This window comes from Carassius carassius, chromosome 5, assembly GCF_963082965.1.
Source record: "Carassius carassius chromosome 5, fCarCar2.1, whole genome shotgun sequence".
NCBI classification, from domain to species: domain Eukaryota; kingdom Metazoa; phylum Chordata; class Actinopteri; order Cypriniformes; family Cyprinidae; genus Carassius; species Carassius carassius.
In genome coordinates, this window is record NC_081759.1 from 40,685,898 (window position 1) to 40,698,737 (window position 12,840).

General features: G+C 35.9%; 1 protein-coding gene across 3 annotated transcripts; it reads right to left on the reverse strand.

Moving 5' to 3' along the window:
* Nucleotides 1–219: 219 nt before the first annotated feature.
* Nucleotides 220–11,943, reverse strand: LOC132141615 (sin3 histone deacetylase corepressor complex component SDS3-like). 3 transcript variants are annotated; one of them, XR_009433906.1, is made up of 13 exons: nucleotides 11,729–11,941; nucleotides 7,867–7,936; nucleotides 7,724–7,779; nucleotides 7,100–7,171; nucleotides 6,963–6,982; nucleotides 6,735–6,891; nucleotides 6,119–6,205; nucleotides 5,855–5,925; nucleotides 5,212–5,257; nucleotides 5,025–5,130; nucleotides 1,236–1,320; nucleotides 489–835; nucleotides 220–425 (listed from the first exon to the last, which is right to left on the reverse strand). XR_009433906.1 is itself a non-coding variant. In XM_059551299.1 (12 exons), exons 1-12 carry the CDS (start codon nucleotides 11,838–11,840, stop codon nucleotides 737–739), a joined length of 957 nt encoding a protein of 318 aa, XP_059407282.1. In that variant the 5' UTR covers nucleotides 11,841–11,943; the 3' UTR covers nucleotides 220–736. The 3 variants fall into 3 exon arrangements, 2 of the variants coding, with proteins under 2 accessions (XP_059407282.1, XP_059407281.1); XM_059551299.1 differs by having other exon boundaries at nucleotides 220–835; nucleotides 5,236–5,257; nucleotides 11,729–11,943; XM_059551298.1 differs by having other exon boundaries at nucleotides 220–835.
* Nucleotides 11,944–12,840: the final 897 nt, after the last annotated feature.

Below are 12,840 nucleotides of genomic sequence, written 5' to 3' on the forward strand. Positions count from 1 at the left end.
ACATGCATACCAAAAATAATACAAATCGTGGGATCTAAGGTTAGTTTACCTAGGCTCTACAAAAAATCTAAGTAAATAAAAAAATAATAATTTAAAAAAAAGCATCTGCCAAGAAAAAAAATAAAATGTAAATGAATGCTTCGGATTATACATGCAAGTAGAAGGGCATTAAAAACAAGGTCAATTTACAGCACAAAAACTATTCGGAAGAAACAAATGTTGTTTTGTACTGTTTGAACCAAATTTATTTAATACTCAACTGAATACAAAATTAAAACTAGCAAAGTAATTTCAAATCCTGTAAACTTACAAATGCATGGAGAGAACAGATTATGGCATTACATATCAAAGAAAAAAAAATACAACTAAATAAGATTTGTAAATGCCTCACTGTAATAGAATACAATCTCAAGGTGTTTTAAGCTCTTTGAGATCAAACAGTAAAGATTTGAGCCTTACCTCAGACACTGAGACTGCATTACACATACAATGCAAAGTTCATAGATAACAAAAAGGCAAAAATAAACATAAACGTGAAACATTTCATGATATTCGTTGGGAAATCTATTCCATATGTGTGAGAGTGATAGAAAAATAATTTGAGAGACAGGAGGTAATTTCATGCATGTAGTAACTGACTTGGTAAAAGAGGAAGAGCTTAAAAATGTTTGTTTAAAAAAAAAACACACACACACACGCACGCACGCACGCACCCACACACACACACACAGGACGTCTACGCTGCTGATCGGCGTCGGATGATGAAGGCCCCTCGTTGCAGCTGTCCTAAATAGATCCTCATCTTCGTACTGTCGCTTGTCTTTCTCACCCAGATCTGCAAGAGAGTTGAAATCCAAGTCAAAGCACTTCAGTATTCATCCTGCACTACCTTCTTCCAGCATCCAAACGAATCCCAAACAGTGATTTGTGCTCCAAAGCCACTGGCTCAGCGAGTAAACGTCCAGATCTATGCAGTGTGCTACTGATGCTGGCATTAAAAGGATGCAAATGAGACAAAAGCTATCGGAAAGACATCCTCGTACAGTTTTATATGGATGCAGAAGATAATAAATAAGAGCGACTAAAAGAGAGTTTCCTCTTCTGGCCCTCTAGAGCTGATGCACTTGTGCTGATCTCAATAACCTGCTGTTTATTCCCCCTCTGAGCAGGTCATTAGTTTTGAAGAGCACAGTCATTTGTTTAGCACCAATCAGAGGAGAGAATCAGACACAAACCTCATTGGTCCCCACAGAGCTGATGACACAGCTGATCTTGGTGTTCTCCTTGGACTCCAGATAGATTGGTTGACTTTTATGGTACCTGAAACAATAAGAGCATTGGTCATTTGAGATCCTGAAAAAAATGTAAGACCTTAAGAGAAAAATCCCTTTAGGGGTACTGTATGTGAGCTTTTCTTATATGCAATTATGCATGCCTAAAATGCAATTATTCCCTTTTATTATTGCATTATATTTAAGCACACATATTGCATTACAGTTAGTACAGAATACAGGTAAAACATGAACAGCATAGATTGAGCAGCAATAAATTTGTGAATCACAAATACCGTTCACACTGTATGTTTGTTTCTGGCATGCAACCCGCTAAAGAGGATAACTTAAATCTTTTTTTTTTTTACATCACACTGAATACAGACTGCAAACTCACTTTTACAAGTCAAGTAAACTATGATTTATTTCGCTGAGGGCCCAAAAGCAATGCAATGCAAATGCCACTAATTAGAGAGAGAGAGTTTGTCATCTATTAAAACACAGAGCAAAAGTCGCCTGTGGCTTTAAACTTCTCACAAAAACGTCGTCTGGAAGAGTTCAGATAGCAGCATAACTATAAATACTATAATAGCAGAATAAAACTGCATTTAATGTACATGGAACATTATACATTTAGTGCCCGTGGTATCACCCTAAACCACACGTCCTCCTCCGCTCACTTTCTCCTCATCTGCACACAAATATTGCATTTCTGAAAGCTACGGCAGCCCACTGTCTAAAGGGCAAGACTGGATGAACGCATGCTGACACACTCATAAAAATCCAGAGGCATTCCTGACGTTTAATGTCACAAATGCACAAGACAGAGACAGCTTCAGACTTCATCCTAAACAACAAGCTTCCTGTGCACTACCATCACACAAACAATGAAATATAGATCATTTATTTAGTCTGTACCGAGTACTGTGTGTCAAAATATGTGGATGATATCATGACACAGACGGCGGTAAACACCATGTCTGCAATGCATGACCTGAATCCTGTCACAGGAAACTTCACCACATACACAACCTCATGTACACGCAGCGACAGGAATAACAGCTTACAGTGATAACTGAGATATTACAGAGAACAGCTTACAGCACAAACACAATATAAATCTGAACACTTCAAGCTTAAGACATTTAAACTTAAATTATCTCTTCTGCATTCCATGCTACTTCAATGCCAGAATTGAAGAAAAAAATAAAAATAAATTATATATAATAAAAATAAGCCTTTATAATGATGTATGGATGGATGGATAGATGATAGAACGATGGATAGATGGATAGATAGATAGACAGACAGACAGACAGACAGACAGACAGACAGACAGATAGATAGATAGATAGATAGATGGGAAATATTAAATCAGAAATTTTAAATGTCGATTAATAGATTGTATGTGGTTTCTGTGGTGCTACGCGGTTGCTAGGGTACCCGGGGTGGATGCTAGGGTGTTTTTTTATTTATATCCCTCTCTTTTTTTATTGAAATGAGAAATATCAGAAGACATAATACCAAAGAAATACACTAAAACCAAAGACAAACGTATGGACAAATGGGGAATGCAACTCCCCAAGATAGATGGATGGATGGATGGATGGATGGATGGATGGATGGATGGAATGCTAGAAGATGGATGGATGGATGGATGGATAGAACGGTAGATGGATAGATGATAGAACGGTAGATAGATAGATGGATAGAACGGTAGATGGATAGATAGATAGATAGATAGATAGATAGATAGATAGATAGATAGATAGATAGATAGATAGATAGATAGATAGATAGATAGATAGATAGATGGATGGATGGATGGATAGACGGATAGATAGATGGATGGATGGATGGATAGAACAGTAGATGGATAGATGGATGGATAGATGGAATGCTAGAAGATGGATGGATGGATAGATGGATGGATGGATGGATAGATGGAATGCTAGAAGATGGATGGATGGATAGAACAGTAGATGGATAGATGGCTAGAACGGTAGATAGATAGATGATAGATGGATGGAATGCTAGAAGATGAATGAATGGATGGATGGATGGATAGACGGATAGATAGATGGATGGATGGATGGATAGAACAGTAGATGGATAGATAGATAGATAGATAGATAGATAGATAGATAGATAGATAGATAGATAGATAGATAGATAGATGGATAGATGATAGATGGATAGATGGATAGATGGATGGATGGATGGATGGATGGAATGCTAGAAGATGGATGGATAGATGGATGGATGGATGGATGGATGGATGGATGGATAGATAGATAGATGGAATGCTAGAAGATGGATGGATGGATGGATAGAACGGTAGATGGATAGATGGATAGAACGGTAGATAGATAGATGATAGATGGATGGAATGCTAGAAGATGAATGAATGGATGGATGGATGGATGGATGGATGGATAGACGGATAGATAGATGGATGGATGGATGGATAGAACAGTAGATGGATAGATAGATAGATAGATAGATAGATAGATAGATAGATAGATAGATAGATAGATAGATAGATAGATAGATAGATAGATAGATAGATAGATAGATAGATAGATGATGGATGGATGGATGGATGGATGGATGGATGGATGGAATGCTAGAAGATGGATGGATAGATGGATGGATGGATGGATGGATGGATGGATAGATAGATAGATGGAATGCTAGAAGATGGATGGATGGATGGATAGAACGGTAGATGGATAGATGATAGAACGGTAGATAGATAGATGGATAGAACGGTAGATGGATAGATAGATGGATGGATGGATAGACAGATAGATAGATGGATGGATGGATGGATAGAACAGTAGATGGATAGATGGATGGATAGATGGAATGCTAGAAGATGGATGGATGGATAGATGGATGGATGGATGGATAGATGGAATGCTAGAAGATGGATGGATGGATGGATGGATAGAACAGTAGATGGATAGATGGATAGAAAGGTAGATAGATAGATGGATAAATGGATGGAATGCTAGAAGATGAATGAATGGATGGATGGATGGATGGATAGACGGATAGATAGATGGATGGATGGATGGATAGAACAGTAGATGGATAGATGGATGGATAGATGGAATGCTAGAAGATGGATGGATGGATGGATAGATGGAATGCTAGAAGATGGATGGATGGATGGATGGATAGATGGAATGCTAGAAGATGGATGGATGGATGGATGGATGGATAGATGGAATGCTAGAAGATGGATGGATGGATGGATAGAACAGTAGATGGATAGATGGATAGAACAGTAGATAGATAGATGGAAAGATTGATGGAATGCTAGAAGATGAATGGATGGATGGATGGATGAATGGATGGATGGACGGACGGACAGACAGACAGATAGATAGAACGATAGATAGAATGATAGATAGATAGATAGTCTCATCTCAGCTCTGTGATGTGTCTGTCCTTTATGTAACTATAATGTAACAGAATTGACCATCAGAAGGACGGTTGCTCCATCTTGTGGTCAGTATAAAACTCTAGAGAGTGTCTCCAAGAGTTGTTTAGGTTTCAGTTTTTCAGGAATCAGAGGGTCAAGGTCACTGTGCTTTACCCTGGGACATCATCTCTTTAAACCAACATTAATAATCACTGAGCTCATGAATACACAAACCATCATGTCCTGTCAGAGATGAGAAATATCAGTGTGACGTCTAGAGATCTGAACAGTGTAATGAAGTCACAATAACGAGAGAACCTTACCATCTCTTATCATAGTAAAGTTTGCCCTCCTCGATCCGTGCCTCGTAGCGCTGGGATGGAGTGTCCACCGGAGTCGACGGGAAGGGCTCCGGAGAGGACGGGGACACTGGAAACATCACACACACATCGTTTTCAACTCATTTCACAACCTTTGTGGCTAAACTGATGGGAATTTCTGGGGAATCACCTCTAAACGACAAAACGTCCGTACCTGGTCTTTTGGGAGATTTAAGCTATAAAAGAAATAAAGCACATAAGGAAGATTGTTTTGGTTTTCTTCAGCAATCTCGGTTTCAAAACAAACAAAAAAACAACAGATATAGACAATCAAGATGATAGATCTCGGTCAAATCAGCAGTAAATCCAATAGTACATCAGTCGAAAAATAATGACTGTTTTTGCAGCTTTAAAAACTTATGAAAATAAAAATGTTATGAATTTTCTCTTATATCACTTTGAGTAATAAAACACAATTAATAGGTAGAATCTCCTGAAAATCTCATTACCTAATAGAGACCTTATGAAAATAAATAAATCGATAAGTTAATTAATATCCTAAGAAGCCAAGATGTGAGTCATGAAGACTTTCATCACATTTTCATGAAATAGAAATTGATTAAAACCTTTCCCATCACACTTTTTCCTAATCTCATAGCCTGCAAACGGATATGCAAGTGTATTTCAATTTGACTGACGATAGTATTGCTGTAGAATGAGACATATTGAAAATCAGGCCAAGAAGCACTGTATGTGTGATGCAGTGAAATTTGTACTTAGCCAGGCTTCATAAAAATGCAGCCAATTACAGTCATGCTGTGGCGTAACCCTACCTTGTTCAAGGTTCTCAGATCCTCCGTGATCTGTTCATCAGTGAGTAAATAGTTTAACTGAGGTGAGGAGAGTTAAGAAAATCTGCTTATTAAAAAAAAAAAGAGAGCTCATTTACATCATAAACTCTTAAAGGTACAGCATCAATATCAGCCTGTTTAATACTAAAGGTCATTGTTTTGGAGTTTGACTACACTAGAAATGGAATTAAATCTACAGATGCATAAAAGATGAGCTCTTGTTTCCGTTGAGGATATCAGGTGCAGGCTTTCTCCGCTTGTCTGGAATCGGCACAGGGTCATTGGGTCGTCTCCGCAGCTTCCGGGTCATTATAGGTTTCATCTCCATAGAATCTAAAATGAATAAATAGACAGCCAACAAGATTTAAAGGAATATGTGTAAAAAAGTCAAAAACGAGGAATTGTCAAGGCTGTAACAGGCAATTGTTTTTCATACGACTTCAATGAATGGCTTCCGGCCTTCAAAAGAATGATGAAAGAACAGCATAGAAATATAATTAAAGCATCTTCTGAAGTCATATGATAATCGCCCTCTCTCCAGTGAGTTAACCACTGTGACTGGATCATTGTGTCTGTGTATTAAATTGTGGACCAGTGAACGAATCATTCAGTTTGCTTTTATAAATCAGAACAACGATTCTTTGACTCAAAAGAATGATACATTTATGAATAGGACATTGCTACTTCTCTTGTGAATTCACCAGAGAGGGATACTTTTATGGTGCTTTTTTTGTTTGATCTTTTTGAAGCTTGAAAGTCCCTTTTTGTCTTCCGTTTTTTTTTCTTTTAATACAAAAGAGAATAGCTGAACATTCTGCAATAGGAATGGGATTTGCAATATTAAGAAAGGCTTGCAAAAAACCTCCTGTCAGCTCCATGGTCAATTTCTCATTCTCGATCATCTTCTTCTTCTCCTCCAGCTCTGCAATAAGATTTTCCTTCAGTTCCACTTTCTTATCGTCAAACTCCTTCACCGCTGCTTTCTTCTCTTTGATGTAGTTCCTCTCCACCTGCTCTGTCTTCAAGACATTTATCATTAATTAACCCTTCACAGCTGTTTACAAATCCACAGGTATAATTTGGAGCTTACCTCAAGTTGTAGAAAGAGGTCTGAAGAGATAAAGAGATTGGAGGGGAAGAACAGAAAAGGAGATACGCATTAATAATGCAAGGTTGGCTCCAGAAATATTGAAAAGATGTAAAAGCTTTATTATATCTGATCTTCACCGGCGCCGCGAAGTCTCTCTTTATACTGCTGATCAAGCTTCTTCATTCTCTTCTGGTACTCCTGCAGTGTGCCTGTGGAAATACATATTCATTTAGTTATTAGAAACTGCAAACGAGAAATCAGTTTGTTTAGAAGACGGCCGTATGGAAATCATATATAATTTCTATGAACGTGTGTGTGTTCTATAGTGCTCGAATAAACGCAAAGGATTCAAATAATATTAGTCCATTTATTCTAAGCAAGCGCAAGCAGTTATTTAAAATATTAACGCAAAAAAAATAGGTTTAATATTTATTGTATTATTGTTTACAGGGTGTTTAATATTTCAATAAGAAAAATAATAATGTTTTATAGAGAGATACACGTGCAATACTCCAATAGTTATATTAAAGTTAACAGTAATTAAAAATGTTTTCTTTTTCTTTTTTTTAGAGAAAAAGCATCGTTATTTTTTACTTATTAGGAAACTGTTGATGTAGAGTAACATTTGTACATTAAAGAAAATATAAATTCTGTGTACTTTTGTATTCAAAGTGCTGGACTCCAAAATGAATTGTGTATTTCTAAAAATACTAATACTAATAATAATTTTTGAAATAGTGAATTTATGTATTTCCAGTCACCTTCTTGCAGTTGTTGTAGCTGTCTTTTCAGGGATGCCAATTTGTCCTGATACATCCTGAAATCAACATAAACAGGACATCTCAAAGAAATGATGCGTGCATTTGTCATTAAGAAATGATAATAAATTAGTAAGAATACTTACTGTTCTTTGATTTCAACATAATCATTCTCATCATGTTTGGCCAGATCTGTTTCACTGGCATCTTCTGTGTCTACAATAACAAAAATACATCAATAAATTAATTGTACAGTATAGAATAAGACATGACTCTCTTGCACAAAACCCAAACTTGACTCCACTGAACTCCTTTTGGGATGCCATCCAGTTTATTAAAGTGATAATAACTGCACATATACAGCATCATCTAGTGGACACACATGGCAGTTTCATCTCATTCTTAAAGGAGTCATATGATGTTTTAAAAAGAACATTATTTTGTGTATTTGGTGTAATGCAATTTGCTTATGCGGTTTAAGGTAAAAAAAAAAACACATTATTTATAGCCCAGATATATAGCCCAGAATATGAACGCAACACGCTGAGTTGCATATTAAGCTTTTTATGGGGTAGAACGTGAAATAAATCAATAAAGATATATGTTTATGTATAATATATATACAAACTGCACAAAACACACATTCCCGCAGTAGTAAAAAGACAAATGCCCACACTAATAGACAAATACTACATCATCAGCTGCTTCTAAAGACACTTGCATTCAAGCAGTTGCATACTTTAATTCAGCAAGGAGGCAAAATTGATTAAACTTATTACCCGTTAGGGATGGGACGATAACCGGTTTTATTGATAACCGTGATAAAATGTGCTGAAGGTTAGTAATATCGTTTAAAAATGAATTATCATTAAAACCGTGTTTGATTATCGCGGTTTTAATAACTCACTATTAAATCATGTCCAGCCAGCAACAGTCTGACGCAAGCGCAGCACACAATGTTTTTTTTGTTTTTTTTCGAGAAGGAATGGCGAAAGTCAGTGACTTTTCTATGCTTTTCTATGCTTCTACACTTTTCATTGTAAGGAAGGAAATGCCACAGAATTTAATCTTTCTTTAAATTAAGTGCATAGAGTTGCTTGTTTTATTAGTTGTTTGTTGTAGAGCTGAAACAACGAATCGATTTAATCGATAAAAATCGATTATTAAAATAGTTGCCAACTAATTTAGTCATCGATTCGATGCTAAATAACTTTTATTTGCCGTAAGCGGCAAATAAAAATTGCATATTTCAAATCTGCGGTGACCAAAGTGTGGCAGTAATGAGCCACCGGAGGTTTTACTCAGCCAGTACAGCAGGAGAAGTAGCGAATAGCCAATAGCTGGCCTTGTTTTATGTCACGTGCTTCCCGAACAGCGTCTCTGCAGCATTTAGCGGGATATGGGAGACTGGGAGTACTTTACTTTGAGCCTTCAAAAAAGAAGAGTAACCTGTAAACTCTGCACTACTGAACTGTTTAAGGGGACGTTCACATATCGCGTCTTTTGCGCGCTCAAGTTCGTTATTTCCAACACCGCACCGCATCGAGTTAAAAACATCTCAACTTTTCAGAATGCTGCAAGCGCACCGCGGGTCATGTGACAAGAACTAACCAATCAGCTTCATCCTTTCCCGTAACAACGTTAAAAGCTCAGTCAAGATGAAAGGAACAGCTGATCATAGTTGTATATGGATTTCCATTTTGAAATAAATTTAGTAGCAGAGCTACTGCAAGCGATTTTTTGAGCTGCAAATCCATTTATCCTTTGCTGAAATTTCCGCGTCTTCAAGGAGAGAGCACGTCATGGTTGCTTAGCAAAGGCAGACGCCTCAGGGGATCTTCTGTCCGAGCGCTTTGGAAAGGAGGAGAAAGCGGTGCGCCTAGCGTTTTCCACGCGTTTTTAGGCGCGATTTGTGAACGGCCCCTAAGACTTTCATTTGTGCAGATTCTCCAGTACAATGTTGTTTGCAAATGTTTAGTCGTAAAAGCTGATAACATTGCTTTTTAACAGTTAACATTTAAAGCTTTACAAACATGTTCTGTGATCAGTTTGTCGTTTAACAGTTCAAAATTCAGTCGTGCAGCCTAATTATGACTGAATGAGAGAGGTAAATGTTTAAAGATATTTGAAATGCACTTTTTTTCTAAGTATTCACTGCTCTTTTTCACACAGCAGGTTTTTTGTGTGTGACTGTCCAATTTTTTTTTCTGGACAACCTTCTGATGGATTTTACTTTAAATTGTGAGTTCCATTCAGGTTTCATGCCACTGGCACTTTATTCGAAGGATTGTTTACAATTTCACAGCAAAAGCTATAAAGCTGTTTCCCAGTAAATAATAAAATACAATGCACTGCAATTTTATTCTGTTTTATCCTTATTCTTCGTGAAAATATGTTCTGAAAGATTCCTTAATAAGCTTCGTTCGGGATGTTAAACTACTTTAGGAGCTCTAAGGACTGCCACGGTGAAAACATTATTTTAAATCTCCTTGTGAAATTTGAGTATGGGTCAGTGTTCTGATTGCAGAAGAGTTCGACAAAGGATTACTAACACAATAAAACAACTCCAGGTATATTTTTGATTAGGATATGACAGTGCAAAATGGTTAAAATCTCTTAAAAATCTATGCTGAAGGATAAAGACCATTTATTAATAATTTACTTGGGGAAAAAATGGGAAAAACTAAAATATAAGTACATAAACCGATTAATCGATTAATCGTAAAAATAATCGACAGATTAATCGATTATCAAAATAATCGTTAGTTGCAGCCCTAGTTTGTTGATTATTAAATATAAAACTTGCTGAAATGTTTTCAGTGTGAGCATCAACTATTTTTGAACACTTTCATCTCGTTTCAACAAAACCGTGATAATATTGATAATCGTGATAATTTTAGTCACTATAATCATGATATTAAATTTTCATACCGTCCCATCCCTATTACCCGTAATAAATGCTGTACTTGTGAACTCTTTATCAATTAATTTTTGATTGCACTTCTTCATTTGATTGTTCATTTGACCAATGAAGTTTGAAAAACACAAATATTCAATTTAAAGAAGGATTTGTAGTTTTTAAATTAAATTTACAAAATGATAACGCATGCACGAGCAGAATACATATAATAGAATTTAACATTTTAAAGTCACAAAAAAAGAAAAAGAAATGTCTTTGGGGACAATTTTCAATGAACTTCTATATTGTTTCTATGAAGACAATCGCTGGCCTATTGTAGAATACCATATGCTCTGTAGTTTAATTTCAACAAAATAATTTTATTTTATGAGATCATAATTCAGTATTGGTGAGGTGACATATTTCAGAATGCTATACATCTATTTCTCTCAGAACTGCATGATGAGCTTGATACATATTGGAAAAAGTTAATAAAGGTAAAAAAATAAGTTTTTTTTTCTTTTTTTAAGAGTTGATGGAGTAAATAAATGATGTCATGCACACTTGATCTGCTCTCTGAAGTCTCATCTCCTGTGTTTATGACACCAGCAGAGGCTAACATGTTTATGTTTGCCAACATAAATCATCTGTTTCCTAAAACATGTTACATTTAAACAATAAATCCTCTGGTGCACATGACTTCGAGGCTTCATGTGTGAAAACGACAACCACAACAACAACAAAACATCTACTTAAAGTATTTGTTTCCTGTCGCGTGCTAATTGCTAACTGTTTATCAATAGGCTGAATATCACATAAAACATGAAGCTATAAGAAAATACATAACCGTCATTCGGTTTAATGCTTACATAACCATCATTCAGCTCTAAAAATATCAATATACGCATTTAATGACACATAAACAATCTAGTTAGCTCTAAAATATCGTTAAACAGAAAACACCTCAAAACACGTACAACAGAGCCCGAATTTCAATACCAATCTACAGCCAGTTCACTCATTAACAAATTAAACATGTCTCTCAGTCCATAAATCATATGTGAAAGAGATTCAAAGGTAAATAAACGTAAATTATCGTGCGTACTCACCTTCTTCCGAGTCTCTGCCTCTGAAACTGCGATCTTCATCTTCATCCACACTGTCTAGCTCTTCCTCGTCGTTATAATAATCCACCATGGGTGACAGCAGAGTCGAGGCCATTTATTATATAAAAAAATATATATGTGTAAACAATAACACTGCACCTACAACGTTTTCAGTCTCGACTCGAGCCTCTTTTTTTCAATGGGTAGGCCAAGGAATCTGATTGGTGGAGGTTTTCGAGCAGTGCATGATGGGAAATGTAGTTTGAACAGCTAGCGCGCAAGTATGACGTGAGAGCGAGAGAGAGAGAGAGAGAGAGCGAGTGAGAAGGGTAATCGTATATATGTAATTATGAAAACACATTCATGAAAATCAGAAATTATTTATAATTTAGTTCCATTATGTGTCTGTAATAGGAACTGCTTTGAATGAACCCTGAGTTTATTTTCCATCCCACAAACTGGTTTGAATAGGGCTGTTTCATTCATTCTGCAAAGCTCATATTATAGGCTATTCGTGTAATTGTTTATCATAATTTTTGACATTTTTGTTTTCCTGATGAGCAAGCATGATTTATTAGCCTAAGTGAAATAGTTTATTTCTAATACACGCTTTCTAGGTTTTATAGATAAGTCAGTAACACTTATAGCAATAGGCCTATATCATGTTTTTAAAAAGCATCTCTCCATTGTATTGCAAAAAAAGGCATACTATTACTACTTCTCCTGCTACTATAAATAATAATACATGAATAATAATAAAAATAGACTATTAGAGGACAAATAATAGTAAAGAACTGGATTAGAAACTTGATATAAATTACACATGTAGGCTACAACAACATAAAAAACAATAATTATTATTATAACATCATCATTAAATGTATTTTTAGGTGATCAGTTAGCAGTTAGATTCACAGATTAACAGGTGTTTAAAACACACGGTAAGTTTGAGCAAGAACTCATGCTTGGTCAGACATATGCTATGCATAAATATTGTAAAATATGATATTATGGCCAGGATGAGTAACCTACATTAACTCCTCGAACTAATCATCATTACACTAGATTATAATCCTATCATAGTATTTTTCTTTTAAGTGATCTGCGAATTCTGT

Excerpts from the sequence above, each read along its gene's own strand:
- LOC132141615 (XM_059551298.1), bottom strand. The coding sequence starts at position 11,840 with ATGGCCTCGACTCTGCTGTCACCCATGGTGGATTATTATAACGACGAG. Across the intron at positions 6,892-6,962 it reads ACCTCTTTCTACAACTTGAG|ACAGAGCAGGTGGAGAGGAA; the intron begins GTAAGCTCCAAA and ends AATGTCTTGAAG. Across the intron at positions 1,321-5,024 it reads CTTTACTATGATAAGAGATG|GTACCATAAAAGTCAACCAA; the intron begins GTAAGGTTCTCT and ends TTATTGTTTCAG.